Source organism: Haliaeetus albicilla, chromosome 18 (genome assembly GCF_947461875.1).
Source record: "Haliaeetus albicilla chromosome 18, bHalAlb1.1, whole genome shotgun sequence".
Classification (NCBI taxonomy): domain Eukaryota; kingdom Metazoa; phylum Chordata; class Aves; order Accipitriformes; family Accipitridae; genus Haliaeetus; species Haliaeetus albicilla.
The window spans coordinates 3829497-3850770 of NC_091500.1; the positions used below are offsets into that span (position 1 = coordinate 3829497).

At 53.1% G+C, this 21274-nt stretch overlaps 2 protein-coding genes across 3 annotated transcripts; both read left to right on the forward strand.

Moving 5' to 3' along the window:
* The first annotated feature begins 1293 nt into the window (after nucleotides 1-1293).
* On the forward strand, nucleotides 1294-5998 carry NEIL2 (nei like DNA glycosylase 2). Its single transcript, XM_009923477.2, has 4 exons — nucleotides 1294-1431; nucleotides 2504-2835; nucleotides 4096-4292; nucleotides 4761-5998. The coding sequence occupies exons 1-4, from the start codon at nucleotides 1294-1296 to the stop codon at nucleotides 5075-5077; spliced, it is 984 nt and encodes a 327-aa protein (XP_009921779.1). The 3' UTR covers nucleotides 5078-5998.
* Nucleotides 5999-7116: 1118 nt separating this feature from the next.
* Nucleotides 7117-20843, forward strand: FDFT1 (farnesyl-diphosphate farnesyltransferase 1). Of its 2 annotated transcripts, XM_069805564.1 has the most exons (9): nucleotides 7117-7289; nucleotides 8022-8119; nucleotides 13390-13573; nucleotides 15519-15647; nucleotides 16133-16324; nucleotides 17375-17551; nucleotides 17822-17974; nucleotides 19233-19429; nucleotides 19899-20843. In XM_069805564.1, exons 1-9 carry the CDS (start codon nucleotides 7173-7175, stop codon nucleotides 19921-19923), a joined length of 1272 nt encoding a protein of 423 aa, XP_069661665.1. In that variant the 5' UTR covers nucleotides 7117-7172; the 3' UTR covers nucleotides 19924-20843. The 2 variants fall into 2 exon arrangements, with proteins under 2 accessions (XP_069661665.1, XP_069661664.1); XM_069805563.1 differs by having other exon boundaries at nucleotides 19233-20843.
* Nucleotides 20844-21274: the final 431 nt, after the last annotated feature.

Genomic DNA, 21274 nt, shown 5'->3' on the forward strand with positions numbered 1-21274 from the left:
GCTTCTGTCTGAGGACAAGGACTGGAAATGAGCCATACATGGGGAGGATTTCTCCTGGAGTCCTGGCTCCCTGCCTCAGACCTGTAGTGGTACCAGCTCAGGTGGCTTGCTGGGACAGGCTCTGGGGTGCAGTGGTCGTGCTCTTGGGGAGGTGGGTGTCATGCCCTGCAGAGGGCTGGGGCTTGTTATCCTCCTCTTCCTCCTTGGAGGAAGGAGCATTTTGGAAGAGCCTGAAGTAGGTTTGGAGTGAAAAGGTGAAGTAGGAAGGTCCATGGAGAGAAGGAGGAGACCAGAGACAACAGATGCTAGTTCTTCTGAAGCCCTGGGGGAAAGGGCAGCCTCTCCTCTTGAAGAGGAGCATTACTGCGCTGTCCAGAGCGGCTACAGCTGGGGGAGTGTGTGCATTAAAACCTTACAAACTGCTCAGTGCTTGTGCTCTCTCACAATGAGCCCACTGTGAACTGAATCAGCAGTAATTGGAGCTGTGTGGCTCTGCAGGTGATGAGCTTCCTTGGGCTCTGAGCGCTGGGCTGTGTGTTCTGTCTTGGGGCTCATTCCCTGCTGCCTGATGTGAAGCCAGAAATAACTTCTTATGTACTGGTGTGGCTTCCTGGAGGGAGCTACCAGATGCTGTAGCATCATGCTGCTTCATCTCCCCCTTATCTGGAGTATTCTGATCCCCAATGCTGCTAGTAGAGTGTATGAATGCTCCCTAACTGGCCCCATGCCATTGCAGTCAGCGGGGCAAGCAGCTGGTAAAGCAAGGGGAGGGGATGAGGTAACTCCAGGGCTGATCAGGAGAAGGATGGCTCACTGGCCTGCCTTGGTTCTGGTTCATAATATACATGCAAGATTGCCTTCCTCATTTGTACTGGGACATCAAGGTTGTAACTGAGGGAATGGTTGGAGTCAGGTGAGCTCTTGTTCCTGGTGAGGAGAGAGATGCTAAACAGTCTAATTTAAGGGCCTCTATGACTCCTGGAGAACCTGTGGTAGGAAAGGACTTCTGGAGATCCCCAAGCCAAATTCCTGCTTGTGGGGTGAAAACTACCGTTAGAGCAGGTTGCTCTGGGACTTATTTGATTGAATTATTAATATCTCCAAGGACAGAAATTCCCCCACCTCCCTGGGCCTTAAAGGAATCTGTTTCTCTCCATGGACTTTGCCGCAGGGATGGGGTGAGGAGATTGTGGGGAGCTCAGCCTCTGACTGGTTTTGTGTATTTCTGAGTTGCAATTTTCCTTCAAGTCTAGGGCACCAAGGGACCTGCTATTCCCTCAACAGCTGCTGGAGATGCCAGAGGGCCCATCGGTGAGGAAGTTCCAGCTGCTGACCTCCCCTTTTGTAGGACAAGTGGTGGTCAAGGTGGGGGGAAGCAGCCGGAAGATCAATGTGAATGACCTGAATGCCCTGAGGCTCCAGGACTCCCAGGTGAGCTGTACTAAAGATGAACTTAATGGTCCATGGCAAGTACGAGCCAAACCACTGTTGTCTTGCATCTGTGTCACAGAAGGTGCATAACCTCAGAATGACACCAAGCTTGTGTTTGAGATGGACCATTGGCTTTGTTTATAGCCACAAAACAGGTGCATGTGGCCAAAGAGTTGTGAATGCACGTTTTGGAGTACTTCTCTGTGTTGCAAAGTTTGGGATCAAGGTTACTGTGAGGAGAGGCTGTTGTAGTGATGTGGCTAGACATGGAGATGCCCAGAATTATTTGCAGTTTTGAGTCAGTCATACTAATGCACTGGTTCTGTGCCTCTCGAGGGACAAGGAGTAGGTGTTGGTGAGGGCTGTTTGTAGAAGATGAGAGTTGATTTCTTCATGTGGGTCAGAAGCGGCAGCCTTGTTTCCCTCAGCTGTGAACTTGCACAGTTGCTTCCCTTGTACCAGAGGGCAGAGTTTCACCTGGCTAGGTTGAAATGTCTATGCTGTGGGCACTTGTGAGATGGTCATGCTGGGTCAGTCCTGCTGGGGGCTTCACTTGCCTGACTTCCCTCAGATGATGATTTGGACTTGACTGACCAAATGCTAGTGCAGCCTCACCTCTGATTACACGATAGTCTCAGCCAGGGGCATAGACGTGAGCTGCTCAACAGTGATTTGTGGCTAGCCTGTGGCTTCAGAGCCACCCTTGAGTTAGGTCATCTGAGCCTGAGACAGTTAAGGCCATCACAAAGTGGGGAGACAAATGAGAAGCAGTGATGGCAGACTTCGAAACCCTGAGTGTCTGTCCTGGTGTGTCTCTTTGGCCTGACAGGAGCCTCTGGGAGGGGCTCACACTGGAGTGGCATCCGAACACCTTGTGCTTCATGTAGACAAAGAAGGGATGCTGAGAGAATGACTGCGGCTCTGATGGGAATGGCTCAGATGCTAATGACCTGTGTTCAGGGTGGGGTGATGTGCCTTCTACCTGAAAGACGTTGTAGAAATTAATCACTTCTATGGAGACAGCCAGAGTTTACATGGATCCTCCGTACATCCTGCCTTTTTTTTTCCTCAGGTTCATGGGAAGAACTTGTACCTGGCATTTGTGGCAGCTGAAGGTCCCTTAGGACCAACTGCAGAAGAGACAGTGCTGCAAACAAAGGCAGCTAGCGAGGCAAGTTCTCCTGCCCAGGGAGGGCAAGAACAGGTTTGTGTTCCACAGATACATCCCCAGGATAAGGAGCTGCAGGAACTCCAGCACTCAAGACCTGAAGTCCCAGATACAGCAGAGGGTCCAGGCAACTGGCTGCGCTTCCACTTTGGCTTGTTTGGCAGCATTCGGGCAAATGAGTTCTCAAGAGCAAACAAAGCCAATAAGAGGGGGGACTGGAAGGACCCTATACCCAGGTATTTAGTGGAGTCCTCACAAACTCTGCTTTCTCCCTGCCTCGCATCCTGGCGAGGCACTCTTCTGTCTCAAACTAAATTTGTGTGGGGATGCTCTTAGCCCTGTCTTTTCTCTGGTGATTCTTAAGATAAGGAAGCATGAGAGATGGCATGAGTGGGTGTGGGGTGTGTTCAACCAGGGAACCCACAGAGTGCTTGTGGGATGCATGTTGCCTGCCAGCCTAAGGATGATAGCGGTAGTTCAGTTAAGATTTTTATTCCAAGAGAGAACTTTTAGGATGCCAGAGTGAATCATGCCCTGAAAATGCCAGTTTCTCCCAATTGCATGTTTAAAAAAAGGCTTGGATAAATAGCATACATCTAGGCAGCTGGAAGCATAGGCTGAAGTGATGCTGTTAAAGGCAGCAGTGCGTTGAAAACACGGGCTACGGACTGTGTCCTGAGTCCCACTGGAAGTGTACTGAACAAGGAAGGGGTAAATACTGGAAGATAGTGTGGACTCTGCTCTTGTGAAATGTTTAACACCAATGGTTAATAATGTCCAAGGTGGGTGCCTGCCTCGCCCCTGTGTATGTGGCATACTTGGTAGGGACACACTTGCTGCTTCCCCATCCTGCAGTCTTTTGAAGGATTGCTTTATTTCTATGCAAATAGATTCAGATGTATTCAGTTCTGTGTGCTACTCTGAGCATCAATTTCCCTGACTGTGGACCCTACTGCTGGAGCCCTTGGTCGTCTGGCTTGCCTGCTGGGGAGAGCTAAGATGCTGATGCATCTCCCTGCCTGCTGCTGTCTCTCAGCTAGGGACCATGGGGCAGCAGAAGGAACAATTGTCCACAGGTTGTGTAGGTTCACAACCAAGTTTCTTGGCTGAAATTGTTAAAGAGACTGCCTTGCATTAAGATGGTGGCCTGGTGTGTTGGAGTGCCTGCTGTGACCCTGTGCACACAAGCATGTGCAGTGATAAACTGCAGGGAAGGAATAGCTGGACTAGGGTATAGGAATGGGGGGACTGGTACTTCAAGACTTCTCCCTGGCTCTCATGAGAATAGGTAGGCATGTGTGAGGACTGATGCCTCGCTGTGTGTTCCTCCCTAAGCTTACGTCATGTACAGGCTCTTTTCTCACCTTCTGGTAGCTTTTCACTTCATTGCTATGCTGCAGTCTCTTTCTGCTCTTCCTGTGCAAGTTTCGTCAGCCAGAGCAGAATATAACAGGGATGTTTCTGATGAGAGACTTCAACTTCTCTGCTTCTCCCAGGCTGGTTCTGCACTTTGAGAGTGGAGGCTTCCTTGTTTTCTACAACTGCCGAATGTACTGGTGCTCTTCTCCAAGGACTGATCCTGCTTCTGACATACTGTCTGTTGAGTTCCACCGTGGCCGGGCGCTGGATGCCCTCCGTGCACCTGATCCCATCTGCTACACCCTCTTAGACCAAAGATATTTTTCAGGGCTGGGTGAGTTCCAGGGCATAGTGGTAGAGCAAGAAATGGAGGAAGGTGGGTGGGTAGGATGTCTACAGATCCAGAGCTGCATGTCTGAGCCTTTTACTCCTTAGCCTTATGGCTTCTGGTTGATCCAGCTGAGGGTATGTGGTCATCTTGCTGAGGACAAGGCTTGCAGTCTGTAGCCACAGGCTTCAGATTCTTGAGTGCACTGCGTGAGCACAGCGAGCCGCCTTTGTGTGTGACTATGCATTGGTTTGTACTGTGGAAGAAAGGAAGGTCTGCTTCAAGGGTAGTGGGAAGAGAATATCTTCCAGTCCAATCTCAGATGCAAGTCTACTCTTTGTATGCCACCTCTGATATGGGGAATGGCGTTGCTAGGTCTGATCCCTGAGGCAGAAGTTGCAGATTGGAGCCATAGGTCTGCATTATCTTGATAAGAAATATCCTTATTGTCTCCTTATTTCTGACCCTTTCCAGGGAACATCATTAAGAACGAGATCTTGTACCTGGCCAAGATCAATCCGTTAACACAAGGCTCTCTCTTGGCTCTCTCGGATCTGGAGCATCTGCTTGACTGTGCCATTCAGTTCAGCTCTGACTGGCTGCACAGCAAGCTGCGTGGCAAAAGGCTGCACCCTCAGATCTACCAGAAGGAGCAGTGTCCCCTCGGGCATGCAGTGATGAAGGGAACTCTGGGACCCTCAGGTGGCTTTAAGAGACTTACATGGTGGTGTCCTCAGTGCCAGCCTGCAGTGCTGTCAGGGGATGGGGATCCTTCCCCAGTCACAGAGTGACCTGGCTTTCTGTGTTCCTGCTTTCCTGGAGAGTGTCTAGGTGGTCTCTGAACCATGCTCTTAGTTACCCTGAGAAGGTCTTGGTGATTTTTTTGAGGCTGTTGAACTTGCTCCTTAGGGGCAGTGGGTTGGTGGAGTTAAGTGCTCAGTGGAGATTACAGGAATCACTGCTGTGTGTTACAGGAATACTGCATGCCTCAATGCAAAACCAAAAGTGGTTGTACATGTCTATCTTTTTTTGTCACAGTGACACAACAGTGTAAATAGTTTGACCGGTTCTGAGGTGTCTTGGTCCCCCTGTTCAGACTACAGTGAATGGAAAGTGCATGGTGTTGAGTGGGTGGTTACTGTGGTCTGAAGTGACCCTGTCCCTTGACTCTGGTACAGGTGCAATGGCTTATGGTGGAGTTAGCAGAAAGGAGTGTATCCCTTTGCCTAAAGAGCTTGATTAATTCAGTATGAGATAATCCTGCCTCTGTAGCTGAATACCTGTGTGCTGGGCTGTGACTAGGTGTGGTTAATAGTGAGTGGCTGTTCCCTCTGTCAGCTCTTACAGGAACAGCTGCCTCTTTCTGAGGGGTGAAAATAAACCTCAGCTGTGCTTGGAGCTCATCTCTGCCTGCCTGGTGTGGTGTCTGCCCCCACAGGTTTCAGTTTTGTGGCAAACTGCCAATTCCAGATCTTGCTGTAAAGATAAAAAAAAATTTTAAATACTATTTTTGTGACAGGGTTTGCATAAAACTCATGATCTCCAAGGTAACTTGAAAGCAGAAAGGTTTGGAAATAGAGATGATGCGGTCCCTCCTTTGTTGAGCTGTGTGCCTCTATGTGGTAGGCAGAAGCTGTTGCTGTCCTCTCTCCCTGGATCTGGGTTTACTTTAACAATAGATTGTTGACTTGAGTGAAAAATAAAAGCTGAAGTTAGAACTGGGGATGTTCAGGTTAAGTCTAGTGTGTCTTTTCTGGTGGTCTCTTGGTTAAAAACTGGGGCGCACAGGGAAACTCCAGTGTTTGGTGCTGCCCTTTAGAGGATGGTACCAGCAGCTTTCCTCAGCTGTGTAAGGGTGGCTTAGCAGGAAAACTCTTTTCATGGGAACCAGATCTGGAAGTGGATTGGAAATCAAGAGGGAACACTGCAGTTAAACACCTCAGCGGTAGGCTGCTTCCCGTACAAGAACTGCACAGCCTCTTCCCTGTGAGCTGCGACGCCCTTGGGTGGTTGCAGGTTATGGGACTGCTGAATAATCCCTATTAATGGGGTTATGGTGCCGGGGAAGATGGTTAATGTCAGCGCCTGAGCACGTCCTGCAGGGTTGTTAGCGAAGGCCTGGAAACGAGGCATGGCATTTCCAGCGGCCTTCACGAAACAAAAGAAAACAACCCCCGCAAAAAGAGCCCCAAAAGCTGAACCTCGCACCTTGGAGGACGGTGTAGGGGAGAGATGGCTGAGCCAAATGCGGAGGGCGAGCAGAGCAGAGGTCGGGGGGTGAGGCCTTGCCTCCTGGCTCCCAGCAGGTGAGAAGTGCTACTAGGGAAAAAGAAAAAAGACAGAAGGTGACTTAAAAATAAAAGCCCGCCTCACGGCCTGAAGCGCGGAGGGCCCGGGGGCTGCCTGAGGAAAGCAGGGCGGGAAAGAAGAGGGGCTGTGGGGGGGGAAGAAAAGGGCTGTGGGGTGGGGAAAAAAGGGGCTGTGGGGCGGGAAGAGGGGCTGTGGGGCTCGGGAGGGAGGGTGCTGTGCCTTCCCCAGGGCTCCGAGCGGGGCTACGGCGGGGAAGCGGCGGGGCCGGGCTGCGTGGGCCTGCGGCCGCCTTCCCGCCCCGCCGAGCCTGTGGCGAGGTGCGCCGCCCACCCGCTCAGCGGAACGGCCGGCCGCCCGTCACACCAGCCCCCCGCCGCTTTCCTATTGGCCGGCTCTCCCCTGGTGCGAGCGCGCTTCCACCAATAAGCGCCCCGCCGGCCCACCGAGCCACGGCAAGGAGCGGGTTGATTGGCGGAGGGGGGCGGGGCAAAGGCGGCCCCGCCCGCCTCCGGTTAAGCACCGGGCGGCGGGGAAGGGGGGGGGGTTGCGGCGGGAGCGGGCGGCGGCGGTGGGGGGATGAGCGCGTCCCCCATGGAGCTGCTGAAGAAATGGCTGGGCCACCCCGAGGACATCTACAACCTGCTGCGGTTCAAGATGGGCGGCTACCGGGCCGTCATGCCGCGGATCGACCCGGTGAGCGGGACGGGATGCGCTTCGGTTCTATCCTTCGGTGCACCGGCGGGGGATGCGGTGCCGCGGTGGAGTGGGGGCCGGGAGGAGGAGGAGGGGGGGGGCTGTCATCTCCCTGCGGCGTTGCCATGGGCGAGCGTTGCAGGGCCGCCGTCCGCAGCGCCGGCTGGGCTTTGCCGGTTTCGGTGCTTCGTTGCGCCGGTTTCTGACTTTCCGTGCCTTGGCCCGGGGGGGGCGGTACCCTGCCCGCATTGCACCAGGCTCCGAGAAGATGCACGGCCCCTCTGCTTTGCACCAGCTTCGTTAAACCCGGCTCCGGTTTTATCGCGCCGGCTCCGGTGCCTCGCAGCGGTTCCAGGCTTTGCCGTGCCTTTTCTCACGGTTCCCGGTGCTTGCCGGGCAAGGGCCCCCGCTTGCGGGTAGCGCTGGGCACCGAGCGGGTTAAGGGGGCGGGCCGGGGAAGGCTTTGGGGGGGGGGGGAGGCGGAGCGGACCGCAGCCCCCCCCCCCCCCCCCGCCGTTCCGCCGCCGCCCCGTCCCCATGGCGGCCAGCACTAAAGCCGTGTCCCTCTTCAAGCGGACTCTGGCTCTCTCCCCCCCGCGGGGTCCCCCCCGGGCTTTGGGGAGGTTACGGGGGAGGGTACAGCAGAGGGATACCCCGGCTGTGTCGGTGCCGGTAGCGGTGGTGGCCCCCCGCCTTCAGCCGCCCCCCCGGTGTGCCCCGTTCTCCCCGCAGGACTCGCTGGGTCGGGGTCTCCGTATCTGCTACCGCTACCTCAACCAGACCAGCCGCAGCTTCGCCGCCGTTATCCAGGCCCTGGACGGAGAGCTGCGGTGAGCCCGGAGCTGGGGGACCGGGGGGGACACACGCACACGGCGGGGGGGGGTGCAGTGGGACCCCCGAGACTGGGGTTCCCCGGGACACGGTGGGTGCAATGGGCCCCCCGAGACCGGGGCTTCTCAGGACACGGTGGGTGCAATGGGCCCCCCCTGAGACCAGGGGTCCCCAGGAGGTGGTGGGTGCAATGCTCTCCCCCTCGAGACCAGGGGTCCCTAGGATATGGGGGGTGCAATGGGACCCCCGAGACCAGGGCTCCCCAGGACACAGTGGGTGCAATGGGCCCCCCAAGACCGGGGCTTCTCAGGACACAGTGGGTGCAATACCCCCCCCCGCCCCCAAGACCAGGGCTCCCCAGGACACAGTGGGTGCAATGGGCCCCCCCCCAAGACCAGGGCTCCCTAGGACTTGGTGGGTGCAATGGGCCCCCCCTGAGACTGGTGCTTCCTGGGACACAGTGGGTGCAATGGGCCCCCCCCAAGACCAGGGCTCCCCGGGACACAGTGGGTGCAATGGGCCCCTAAGGCTGAGGCTCCCCAGGAGGTGGTGGGTGCAACCCCCCCCCCCCTCAAGACCAGGGCTCCCCTGGACATGATGGGTGCAATGCCCCCCCAAGACCAGTACTCCCTGGGAGGCGGTGGGTGCAATGGCCCCCCCGATGCCGGGGCTCGCTGGCAGAACTGGCCAGGAGGTGGTCCGTGCAATGCCCCCATACGCCATAGCTGCTGGGAGGTGCTCCCTCTTCCACCCCCCCGCCCTGTGCAGCAGATCACCAGGATACTGGGCTGAGCTGGCGGGGAGATGCTCCGTCCAGCCCCACCTCCTGCAGCTGGACGTGGGGTTTTTCACGTCCGAGATGGCTGGCCGTAACGCAAGTGTCCCCCCCCACTCCGGAGCTGGGTTGCTGGGACAAACGCTCCAGCTTTTCGGCCAGCAGACAGTTAAACGCGACGCCTGGCCGTGTGCTGTTTGTGACACCCTGGGAATGTGTCCTGGCGGTGCCAAGGCTGGCGCTGGCCTTCGGGCTGGCTTGGAAAGACGTGGCCCCACCGGTGGGAGGAGGTGAGCAAAAACCGGGGGCTGACCGAGGGTCTGGACACTGCCTGGAAGGTGCTTTTGGAAGCAGCTGCCTCAAAACCTACGCCATCGTCGGAGGGGGCTCGCTGCGCGCTCATTTTTTGCTGTGCAAATGTTGCTGACCCGTGCAGGAAAGCCTCGGATGGTAATAGTAACAGAGGATGCAAAGCTCCGCTGGTCTGGAGCCTTGTGCGCATATATATGCTCTATATAATTCCTTATACTCATACAGTAATTACTGATTTCAGCATGTAGATCTCTCTCCAGTTAATCCCAAGCTGGGTTAATTATCAAAATTAGAGGTTTCCATAAGTTGCACCAGACGTGTCTAGTGCTGCGGTTGTGACTCCGCCGAGCAGTTGCAGGCGGCAGCCTGAACACTGGGTTATCTGTTGGGTTTCTGAGCCCTGGTTTGGCATTTTGGATGGTGCCCCATAGCTGTCACCCAGCATTTATGAAATGGTCGTCTGCAGCCCGTTTCACAGGAAAGGCAAAGAAATTCAGCGGTTTGGCCGGGGTTGCATGGAAAGGTACGAGTGGGGCCAAGAATTAAACTTTTTTTTTCCATGCTTAGTATAGTATATTAGCTGATGTAGAAATTAAGAAAAAAAAAAAAAGCCAATCAATAAAGCACCTTGAAACTTGTTAGCAGTTGTCAGTACGCAGTGTGCTTGCCTTGATCTTCCTGCAGTTATCTGTCTTGTCTATGTCTTTTCTGTTCTTTAATCCTTACATTGCAGCTTGCCCGGATCAGGAAGGCTCCCTACCCTCAGGGCATAGAAACTTCTGCCTGGCATCCTAAAAATGCTATTGCTGGATCTTTGCAACCTACAGCTGTGAGGGGATTGCTGCTGAACTACAGCTGGCTCTGTAGTGGATTAGAAGAAATTAATTTTCAAAGCGCAGTAGCTCCACCGAAGAGTTTAGGGACAAAAGAGGGAAATGCAAAACAGGCAGAATATAGAAGTGGGCAGAGCAGCAAGCTTACCGAAGGAATTAATTTTGCTGGATCGCGTCAAAGAAGTGTTTTCTTTGGTGTTAACCCCATTAGGGGGTTGAACTGAACCCCTGTGGTTACAAGCTGCTTAATATTTGCCTCTGTGCTTGCTGGTTGAAGGAGCTGGTGGTGTAGGATTCAAACATTAGAACAATCACGTCGTGCTGAGAAGCGCAGCACTGCCCGGGGTCCGCTCCCGAGCGCGGTGTCCTACACCCCAGCCCGCTCCCCTCCCCTGCCACAATTTTGTTTGCAGCTTCTTTGGAGTGAAATCTCCTTTTCTGAAGGCTGGGGAAGTGTGAAGCTCTTGCTCCCTGGTTCGCATCCCTGCTCGCGGGAGAGTTGCCATGCGTCCCCCAAGGAGTGCTGGAAAATGGAGAGTTTCTAGATGATTGCTTGGAGCGATGCTCCCCAGGCTAGTGCACACGGAGTTGAGCTAAAATGTTTGCTTTCTTCTTGCTTATTTTTTTTGGCCCCTAAACCATGTGTTTTGCTGGCCAGGGCCCTGTCCAGCCTGGTGCTCCACGGTTAGGGAGGCGTTTTCTCAGAAGGTGGGAAGCTCAAAACTGCAGCTTCATTGGCAGCTGAACCAACATCATAACTGGTGGTGGTGGCGAGGAGTTACAAGCCAACGTCACAGCTCCTCTCCTGTGGTGGAGAGGAGGAGAGGGATGCTCCTGCCTTCCCCTGCTGCTGGGCCCATAGTCCTGCCTGTCCCTGGGACCCTTCAGGATCAATTCCTGCAGGTTTAGCTGCTTTCTGGAGAGGACCAGCCTTGTGCTGGCAGAGGGTGAAGGTGATGGCAAGGAGAAAGGAGAAGAGACCTCCTCGCCTGGGAAAGGGGGGAGCTGCGCCTAGGGCAGAGCTGGAGCTGGAGCCCGGAGATGAACCCGGGTTTGCTCTTTGGAAGCAGGTGCTTCCAGTTGTGCGAAGGGGAGGCAATGCCGGAGCGTCCTCTTCCCAGCGCTGTCGCACACATTTTCTGGTGAAGACTGTGCGGGCTTTGGTTGGCTCCTGTCATCCCTGTGGATCTCAGCTTGGACCCCAGCTGGGACCATGGTGCCTGGGGACCCTGCAGAGAAATGGGGAGCTGTGGGCAGACCACGCTCACTGTGTAGTTGTTTTTATGGTCTTCTATTTCATAGAATAGTTTGGGTTGGGAGGAACCTTTAAAGGTCATCTAGTCCAACCCTACTGCAATGAGCAGGGACATCTTCAACTAGATCAGGTTGCTCAGAGCCCCGTCCAACCTGACCTTGGATGTTTCCAGGGATGGGGCATCCACCCCCTCTCTGGGCAACCTGGGCCAGCCATCCTCATCGTAAAAAATTTCTCCCTTTGATTTGCCCAAATTGCCACAGAGCTAAAATCAGTATACAGTGGAAGCTAGGGGTGCAGTTAAGGTTTGGATGCAGAAGTGGGGTTAAATAACTCCTTGAACTGTGCTGGGCTCTGGAGTTATCACTAGCTCTTTCCTTGGCACGGTGTCAGTGTGATAGGTGCTTCTGGGATGGCATTTCAGGGTCTGCTCTGCCTTTCTTGGTTGCTGCCAGTGGAAGTCGCTGCTGAAGCGGGGTAGGAGTCCTGGGCACTTGCATCGTGTTGGATGAACGTTTGCACCCTGGTTGAAATGGAATAACTCAGTCATGCAAAGGAACGGGAGGGCACCGGAGAGCTCCTCTGAGCACTCAGATGTGTGGTGTGACAGAGGTATTAAATACCCTTCGATTAAGGAAAAAATGCCAAATTTAACAGTTTTGGCTTTAGAAGCCCGTCAGTTTTCCCTGGCTGCTTAACCACTGCTTGCATGTTGTCATCCCAGGAGAGCAATGCTTTTGTCTAGTAATTAACGCTTAAGCAGTCCAAGCTAGTTTCCATTTGTCAGACAATTAATAAACACATCATCTCCTTGACGTATCACTCTGCTCATTTAGCGCTAGGGGATTTTATATAAATCCTGGATTTGGAGCTGGTATTTCTTGCCATCAGGACTTTTGGGTTTTTTTTGGCTTCAGCTGCAGAAATGGGGAGCTCGTGTGTGGAAGGCAGGGGCAATGCGGACCAAGAGGGGAAGCAGCTCTCCAGCAGCTTTCCGCTGGGGTGCTTGGACATGTGGGCTGGCTCCAGCATCTTGTGCATGGAGATTTAAAAATACAGGGTGTTTTGGCTCTGTCTGCCAGTCGTGACGTTCCTGTTGTACAGTAAGGGACCCCCTTGTTCCCCCCCAAACAGGATAAAAGCGTGCTGGGTGCAGAGAAGGGGAAGTGTTAGGAAAAGTACACCCGCTTTTTTTCCCCTTCCTTATTTTGCATTTGCTTTTTCCAATAAGCTGACCTCAGGCTCTGTCCTCGGGGTCCTAGTGAGTGCTGGCCTTGCTTGCAGGGTTGGATCTTGCTTGTAGGGTTGGATCTGGCAGTGCCCTACCCTGCCCAGGGAGACCTTCCAGGCCCGTCCCTTCCCCGATACGCATCTTAGAAAGCCGAAAGCCATGCTGTAGCTCTCTGCATGAAGGGAGAAACCTGGTTTTCCTAACCCAGCTCAGGCAGGCTGCAGCTTTGGCAGCAGTCAGCCCGCGGGCAGGTTGTGCGGAGGCACGTCTTGCTCAGAGCGGAGGTTCAAGGAGATGAAGAGCGAGGAGGGTGGGAAGAGCTGCTGTTGGTGTTTTCCATCCCTAACCTGCTCCTGCGACCCCGGGGTTTGAGCAGCACGTTTCCAACGCATCCATTTTACGTTCCTGCGCTGCAAGGGACAGCCACTGTCCCTAGATGAGGGCTGAGCAACCTGATCTGGTTGAAGATGTCCCTGCTCATGGCAGGGGTTTGGACTAGATGACCTTGACAGGTCCCTTCCAACCCAAACCATTCTAGGATTTGACGGAAGAGGGATTGGACGCGGGCATCCTTTGACCAAAGCCGGTTTCCAAACTGTAGGAGACACTGGGATACAATGGTGGGGGCTGGGAAGTTTTTCACATCACGGCTTTGCTCTCTATTCGGTGGCCGAAGTACTGTATTGCTTGAAACGTGAAAGCGTGCTTGTGTCACCCAAGGCATCGACGACCTGGTGGTGCCAGAGCGTGTCGTGTTGAGTTGGAAGCACCTCTGCCAAAGGCTTCGTGGTTAATCTAAGCTGTTTGTCCTGCCTAATAGGCAATCCCAAGTAAGGGATGATTGTTTTTTCTCCCCCTCCCAGACATGCCGTCTGTATATTCTACCTAGTTCTTCGTGCTCTGGACACTATAGAGGATGACATGACCATCAGCTTAGATGTAAAGGTTCCGATGCTGCACGAGTTTCACTCTTACCTCTATCAACCGGAGTGGAAATACATGGAGAGCAAGGAGAAGGACCGGCAGGTGCTCGAGGACTTCCCAACGGTAAGACGTCCACCTCCTTGCTTCAGCTGCCTCGTGTCACCTTTGCGTGCGCGGTTGTCTCTCCACGTTACGCCTGAGCTCTTCAGTCCCTGGTCAGCCCGTAGCTCTTCCAAAGAGCTACATCACCCGCACGCGGGGCTGGATGCAGAGCTGGAGCGAGAAACCCAAACATTGTGCAACTCTCTATACGAGCCAAAGGTAATCTGGCTGTGGAAAAGTGCCAGCTCTAAAAAGCAGCTTTTTGCCTCCCCTGTTGGAAGAGTAAACGGCCATTGCCTCGTGGAGAGTGGTTCGCGTTTGTTGCCCAACGCTGTGCGTTGCCTGGGTTGGGTGTCCTGTGACCCCCAACAGATAGGGAGAGGAGGAAAGCTTGTCTGGCATTCGGCTTATGGATGGACCAGCGTTTGTAGCGGTCCTGCAGGATCGGCTCTAGACTTACAGGAGTCTGTCTGCAAATCTTTGACATGCATATAAGATGAAAAGCACCTTCACTGTTAGTAACAATACTTCCCAAGCGCTGCCTGGGGATTGCTTGGGGTCAGAAGCTCCTCAGGGGCCAGGCTGGGCTCTGCTGAGTGGGGATGGAGACATCTGGTTTCAGTGAGGGCTCAAGGACCAGGCCTTGGTGGATGCTGCAGGTCTGCCCTTGCTCACGTTGATCAAGAACAGCTGGGTTTATTTTTTAGGGTTTTTTTTAAGCTCTGTTTGAGAAAAAAAATATAATGGTTATAGTGAGGAGCATTTCATTTTCAGAGGAAGTTCTGTTTTATTCAGCTTTTTACCATTTTAAATTTATTCGACCCTTACCGGGCTTTTCCTAACAGTGGGAATGAGATAATTGTTAGGGAAACTGAGGTGTGTTGTAACTTTTGATGCTCAGCCTTGGGATAGCAGGGGTGTGTGCTGTAGGAGATCGCTGTGTCAGGGGATTCTTGATGTATATAGTGATAGAGATATGGTAGGTAGGCCAATGGCTTGGTACTTTAGAAAAGCTTTTGAGAAGGTATTTATGGCACTTCGTTGTTCTCTCTTGGTGCGTATGTGTTATTCACTTGGGCAATCTGACTTCATGTGCAGGTATGATTTTAATAATACTTGGCAGAGGTGTGCTTGCAGGTCATGCTTCTCTGTGTAATGGATTGCAGCCATTGAGACAGAAGCAGAGTCGATACGCTTATTTTACAGACAGACAGACTCAGGGCAAGGACATTCCAGCAGCCGTGGACAGAGTCAGGAGGAGAGCCTGGATCTGCAGCGGTGTCTGAGCTGTAATCATTTGGACCGCTGTCCTTATCGGAAACGCACCCTGGGCTGGCTGTAGTTACCCACTGATGGACAGTAAAGCTCAGCACAATAAAACGTGATGCTCCACAGGTTTGGGAAGGGGAGGATGAACTTTTAAATTTTTTTCAGTGTGAGAGCGATTGAGTCACTGAATCATGTTATTGGACATGCAGAAGGCTTTCACACTTTCTGTGTTGCTTGATGCCTTTCCAGTTGTGCAAAACGTGCCCTGCGGAGCCAGAACTGGAGAGGGCTCAAGAGAACAGAGGACCAGAAACCTCCCTGTCTTTTCCTGTGGTTGGCATGATGGAGTGCTCTCACAAATTAAAAAAAACCCAACAACTCTGTGCACCAAGCATAGCTAGTTTTGTCCTGCAGCTCCCAGATGATACCAGTCCAAGGCTATGGAGCCTTCCCAAAAATATTGCTGTGTCTGATCTACCGCCAGAGACCATACCGTTTAGACTGAGAACAGGCTGAGTCTGTGCTTTAAGGGCCTTGAAACAATTCTGGTTGTGGGAGTTGTCCTAGACCTCCAGCCAGGGTGGGATAAGAGCCTGGTAAACAGTCTTTTTCTGATTTCTTTATAAATGTTGAGCTTTGCTATTTTTTCCTGACGCTGGTTTTTGTTTTTTTTTCCTCATGGTGGTTTGTGCTGCAGATCTCCATGGAGTTCAGGAAGCTGTCAAAGGTCTACCAGGATGTGATTTCGGATATTTGCCACAAGATGGGTGTTGGGATGGCGGAGTTCTTGGAGAAGAAGGTGGACTCTCAGCATGAGTGGGATAAGGTAAGTCAGCCCAAACAGACGAGCGGACTGAACGTGAGTAGGGTCCACCTCGTCTCTGTGGAAAGAAGAGACAGAGCATCCCTGAGGGAAGAGAGGGTTCAGGCGGTTGAGGGAGGCTGTATGGGCTTGGGAAGGCTTTGAGAGACTGCTGGTCCTGTGGGTAACAGGAAGATGGCGTGGATTGTCGGTGTTGCCCACCAGCACGTGTTTTGGGTGAACCATCACATCAGCTGTTCCCCTGTGGTGAGTTCATTCAGTTGCTGGAGAGGCAGAGTGGCATCTTGGTGGGACATCCTTGGTGTTTGCTGGGCAAGGGAAAGCTGAGGCATCCCGGGGAGCGCCATGAGGACCTGCAGAAAATGTACCGTCAATTATCTCTTGAGCATCACTTTTGTAAAACTCAATGTGGCAAATAGGCAGCTCTTTGTAATTGCTCCTTTTATCTTGTTTTTTTTCCTGCCCCTTCCCCTCTCGGTGCCTCGCAGTATTGTCACTACGTTGCCGGGCTGGTGGGGATAGGACTTTCCCGTCTCTTCTCTGCATCAGAGCTAGAAGACCCTATCGTCGGGCAGGACACGGAGCTGGCCAACTCCATGGGCCTCTTCCTGCAGAAAACAAACATCATCCGTGACTATCTGGAGGACCAGCTGGAGGGAAGGGAGTTCTGGCCCAGAGAGGTGAGGGGAAGCACCGCTTTGGGGTGAGCGTTTCTGCTGTGCCTTTTAGGAAATGCACTAAGGCTGAAGGTACTGTCGTTGCTGCTCTGATACAGTGAGTTGCATCCTCTCTTTGGGGGAGTTCCTGCTGGAATTTCCTTTGAAACACACAAAGCCAGGGTTTTTTCCCACTGTTTGTTGGTGTCCCTTGACAGTCTTTCATACTTCTGTCCAAGACCTGTAATGGATGGAGCCAACCATCCGTGCTTGCCAGGACACCTGTCTCAGGAATGCATTACAGGATGCATAGCAGAAGCTGCACAGCTAAAATTGTGTTGTCTCTCATGTCCCTTTAAATCAAAGTTAACAGGAGGGACTTGACGGTCTGCTTTAATTTTATTAAGACCCTAGAGTAAAACTGTGCTGCATAAGATCGCTACTGTTGGTTGTATATCTTCTTGATAATAACAGTTCTTCTAATGGCAGCTGGCTGAGAAGTTCCACATCTATCTACAGCTTTCTGAGTAGAGGTGTGGGGATGAGGGGATGCCTCCCCACACTGCCGAGAACTTGTTGCGCAGCTTTTTTCCCCTCTCTGTTATGTTGGTTCTAGGAATGAGGGATGGTAAGACTGGGTGAGACCTCAAGAGGTTACCTAATCTGTCCCCAAAGGCAAGATCGGCTCTGCCTGTGCCTGACAGATGCTTGTCTGCTCTTTTTGAGGCCCTCCAAGAATTTTTCTCTCCCTTTTCCATGTGGCTTACCTGTCTTGTAGAGCATTTCTTGATCTCAGCCTGATGTGTGAGGTGTCTTTTCCTTGCCCCGCCTAGAGAAGATGTGGATTTGAGTTGCATCCTTTTTCTTTGCAATCCCTTTGTATATGCAAAGGCCACTGTCATGTCTCCACAGCTTGCCCACCCTTCTTTTTTTTAGCCTAGTAAGCCCAAATCCTTCAAGGCTTTCATGGGTCTCTGGTGGTTCTTGGCACTCTCCCAGACCTCAGACTGTTATTGATGTCTTTTACGGCATAAATGTACCTTCCAACTTGTGAGTCCTTATCTTAATGTTTAGGTTTGGAGCAGATACGCAAAGAAGCTGTCAGATCTTGCCAAACCAGAAAACATTGATATGGCTGTCCAGTGTCTGAATGAGCTCATCACCAATGCCCTCCACCATGTCCCTGATGTCCTTACATACTTATCCCGCCTGAAAAACCAAAGTGTCTTCAACTTCTGCGCTATCCCCCAGGTGAGTTATGTTCTCAGGTGGTTCTTCATTGTCTGCAGCCCAGCTGATGAGAAGTTGGAGGTGAAGGAGGTTACGTATCGTGTCGGCATTAGCCTGTTTTATTCTCCATCTCTTCTATCTCTTCCTTCTTTCCTGGTACCTACCATTTCTGCTGTCGGTGAGATTGTGGCTCCACTCCGGAGTGTCTTGCCATCGATTTCACTAGGGCCAAGGTTACTGCCTTGGCAAGCTCCTCCCAATGCGGTAAGGGCTCTTTGTGTTTCTCCTTAGGTGATGGCTATTGCCACGTTGGCTGCCTGCTATAACAACAAGCAGGTGTTCAGGGGCGTCGTGAAGATCCGGAAGGGACAAGCTGTCACTCTAATGATGGATGCCACAAACATACAAGCTGTCAAAGCCATCATGTACCAGTACGTGGAAGAGGTAAGTCAATCAGTTTGCTTTAAGTCATTTCTGGCTGGTCCTGTCCTCATTCCTGGTGTGGAATTGGGAAGACACATGAATCTGTTAATCCTTTCCTTACATCTCTAAGTCAGTTCAGTGGTGCCAGGACACAGTGACCCTGACGTGGTTTTGGCTTGGACCCAACTGGGTGCTTGGTGTGTTCCCTTGAACATGCCCTTGGTCTGTGCCTGTGTTGAGAGGCAGAGACGGAGGTCCTGCCGTCCTTTTGGTGGAGAACCAGAAGAGTCAGCTGTCACAGCACGGGACTTCCCTTGTCCTCTGTGTCTGCTCAACCCCTTTCCCACAACATACTTCTTCTGAACCGGGTACCTCATCTCCCCATGGGCTGCTCCAGCGAGCGGCCTTCTTTTCTCGGTGTCTGTAGTTGCAGCTGGCAGCATGATGTGGTGGTTGTTTCCTTGTGCTCCACGGCCAACAGTAAATGAGGGCAGCTCTTTGCATGTTGTTAAAGCAGTGGGACCCCTGGCTTCAGGGTACTGTGGAGGCTAAAAGTTCACCTGGAGGAACAACTGGTGGATGGATTCATGGGAGGAAAAAAAAAAAAGAAACCACTCAAGAAAACCAAAACCCAAATCCATCGTGGGCTGTTCAGTAAAAAGATGTTGCTTCTGCATCAGGGAGACCCCAAACCATGGGTTATTAGAGCTCCCTTTGCAGGCTGGCCAACCCCATGGCAAGGGACAGTGACACCTTAGCCCAGGGTCTCTGCTTGTGCATGTGTCCCTAAGACTCGTGCAGACAAGTATCTCAAAGACCATCGGGTTTGCAGACCGTGAAGAGAAAACCCCAAGGACCCTGGGGGTTATCTAATGGAGGCGGCCATTGCCTGGCAGTCACACCGGCTGCTGGTCACACTGGGGTGTCCTCACTGGTTTGGGGTGGGCTGCAGCACACCAGCGGCGAGGGTAGCTGGGCAAGAACCGCTGGCCCCAGCAACGCCACTGGTGGTTGAGGGATTGTGTCTGAAGCCGTGCGGTCCATCTCCCATCATGGGGTGCCCTCAAGAGGCTGCTTGGCTTAATGCACCTCTCAAGGGAAACGGACCGTGGCCCCATCCAGCCATCCCTTGCAGCTGGTCCTTGCTCCATGGCAGACCACCGCTGAGGTTGCTGTTGAGGACACAGTGGTCCCTGAAGGCTTCCTCTTCCACCCGGTGGTCCCGTTTGTCTCCTCAGCCTTGGGTGGGAACCGTAACTCCTCCTTCCTCCTTCCCCAGATCTACCAGAAGATCCCAAGCACGGACCCATCATCCAACAAGACGCAGCAGGTCATCGCCTCCATCCGCACCATGAGCTTGCCCGGCGGCCCCATGGCGTCGCGCCACCACTATTCCCCCATCTACCTGTCGTGTGCCATGCTCCTGGCCGCCCTGAGCTGGCAGTACCTCAGCACCATCTCCAAGGCCACCGAGGAGTACGTCCAGGCGGGCGAGAACTGATGGGCAAGCGGGTGGCCGGGGGGGAAGAGATGGTCGGTGGACGGGTGGCGGAGGCAGGAGGCTCCTCGTTCCCTGCTGGTGGGGATGGCCAGGCACCGGGGTGCCACGGGGCCTGGGACGGTGACGAGGACGGGACGCCGGTGAGCTGCAGCCCCGGGGCGATGGTGCGGCATTGCCGGACTCCGCTCCTCACCCCCCTTGCCGTCTGCTTGGATGGTTACAACCACTAACCGGAGTCTTATTGTTTGGGGTTGAATTTTTTTTTTTTTTTTTTTTCCCCCCCCTTCTTTCCTGTTGGGACGGTTTACCTGATTTTTTTTTTTTTTTTTCTGGTTAGGATGGTTTTTAAATAGGAACTCCAGTTGCCTCTTTCCTTGCTTGAGATTTGAGACACCTTTCCAGCTCAGAGCTGAGCAAAACCTGGGTTTTGCCTCCCTTTCTTAGGCAGCCTCTTCCCCATCGCCTCTAGTGCCTGCTCTGCACTGGAAGGACACTGCTTTGGCTGGGAGAGGAACGTGCTTCCTTGTCCAGGGAAAAAGCTCTGGCCACCTTCTGGCCCTCAGCCCAGGCTGGTTGACATCCTGCAGCCTGGAAACAGGGAGAGGCAATCTTCACATTTCTGGTGTTGGGCTAAAGGAAGCTGCTAGGCTTGAAACAAGCCCTTTTAATGTTAAATAACAGAGGTGGGATGCTCTGTCCACTTTAACGTGCCCCTAGCTGAAAGCCATCTATTGCAGCTCCCTGCCCTCTGGCAGACGGCACCCTGCACTTGCAAAGCTTTGTGTTTCAGCGGCTGTGGGGGTGGTTCAAAGGAGAAGGGAGCTGCTTGCGTGGCCCTGAGCTGATAACCCCATGCCTGACTCCACTGCAGGGTCTGGGCTCTGCACTGCCCAAAGGCAGCGGCGATCCCTGCCACGGGCTGGGAAGGCTTGAGCCACCGAGGAGATGGCCTGGGTGGGTTTCCCCGGGTTTTTCCCCACTTGGCTCTAGCTCAGGAGGATGCTTTGGCTTAGACGGACGTGTAACTGGAAATGGCTTTCACTGCTGTTTTGAAACACATCAGCCTGGACTTACATGTGGGCTGTGTACCTCCTGGGAACAGCTTGGGTGAGAAGAAACAACACTTTAAAGGCAAGTCCCGTTTTCCTGGGGTGGAGTTTTGTTTTCTTGGTCCCTATCGCCCCCAAATGCTGCTTTGTCTTTGTGAAGGAGAGGACAGCCTGTGTCCTGGTGCAGGACGGAGCCAAGTCTACCAGGTATGGTGTGGTGGCCTTTGCAAGGCCAAGCGGACACGGCCAGACTGTTACTCAGAGGGAGGACCCCTACTCCACAAGTACCAGTGTAGATAGTTTTAAGCTGTTGTTCAAGATAACTTGCAGTAGCTCTCTTTGTGCAGCTTCCTGTCTTGTTGAAATTAAAGTTTTCTTTGGGAAAAAAAAAAGGTAATTTTTTTTCTAGCTGTCATTTCTTTTACATTGGTAATTCCCCACCATGCTACAAGTTACAAGCCCTCAACTCAGGTGAAATGCAGGTGCTTCCTTGCTGCCACTTACAGGCATCACAGTAAAGCCTTGTGTGCCAAAGGAATAATTGTAACCAAGGTGAGAGACCGCTGAAGGTCAGTAAATTAACTTTTAATGGACCTTGCCCTGCAGACAGGAGCGGTGGCACTGCAGGCAGGCTCTCCAGGGCCTTGGTGCATCCTCCTCCCCCTGCAGAGATGCTGGGGGCAGTCCTGCCCCCAGTCTGGTCCATGGTGAAGCACCTTCCCCATCACCAGGAGTAGGCAATGCCCCGGGGCTGCTCAGGAGTTGGCACAA

What these genes read in the sequence shown, in the direction of transcription:
- NEIL2 (XM_009923477.2), top strand. Translation starts at nt 1,294, where the DNA reads ATGCCAGAGGGCCCATCGGTGAGGAAGTTCCAGCTGCTGACCTCCCCT. An exon ending in TGGAAGGACCCTATACCCAG is followed by an intron (nt 2,836 to 4,095) that starts GTATTTAGTGGA and finishes TGCTTCTCCCAG; the next exon opens with GCTGGTTCTGCACTTTGAGA. An exon ending in AAGATATTTTTCAGGGCTGG is followed by an intron (nt 4,293 to 4,760) that starts GTGAGTTCCAGG and finishes GACCCTTTCCAG; the next exon opens with GGAACATCATTAAGAACGAG.
- FDFT1 (XM_069805563.1), top strand. Translation starts at nt 7,173, where the DNA reads ATGAGCGCGTCCCCCATGGAGCTGCTGAAGAAATGGCTGGGCCACCCC. An exon ending in TGCTCGAGGACTTCCCAACG is followed by an intron (nt 13,574 to 15,518) that starts GTAAGACGTCCA and finishes TTTGTGCTGCAG; the next exon opens with ATCTCCATGGAGTTCAGGAA. An exon ending in TGTACCAGTACGTGGAAGAG is followed by an intron (nt 17,975 to 19,232) that starts GTAAGTCAATCA and finishes CTCCTTCCCCAG; the next exon opens with ATCTACCAGAAGATCCCAAG.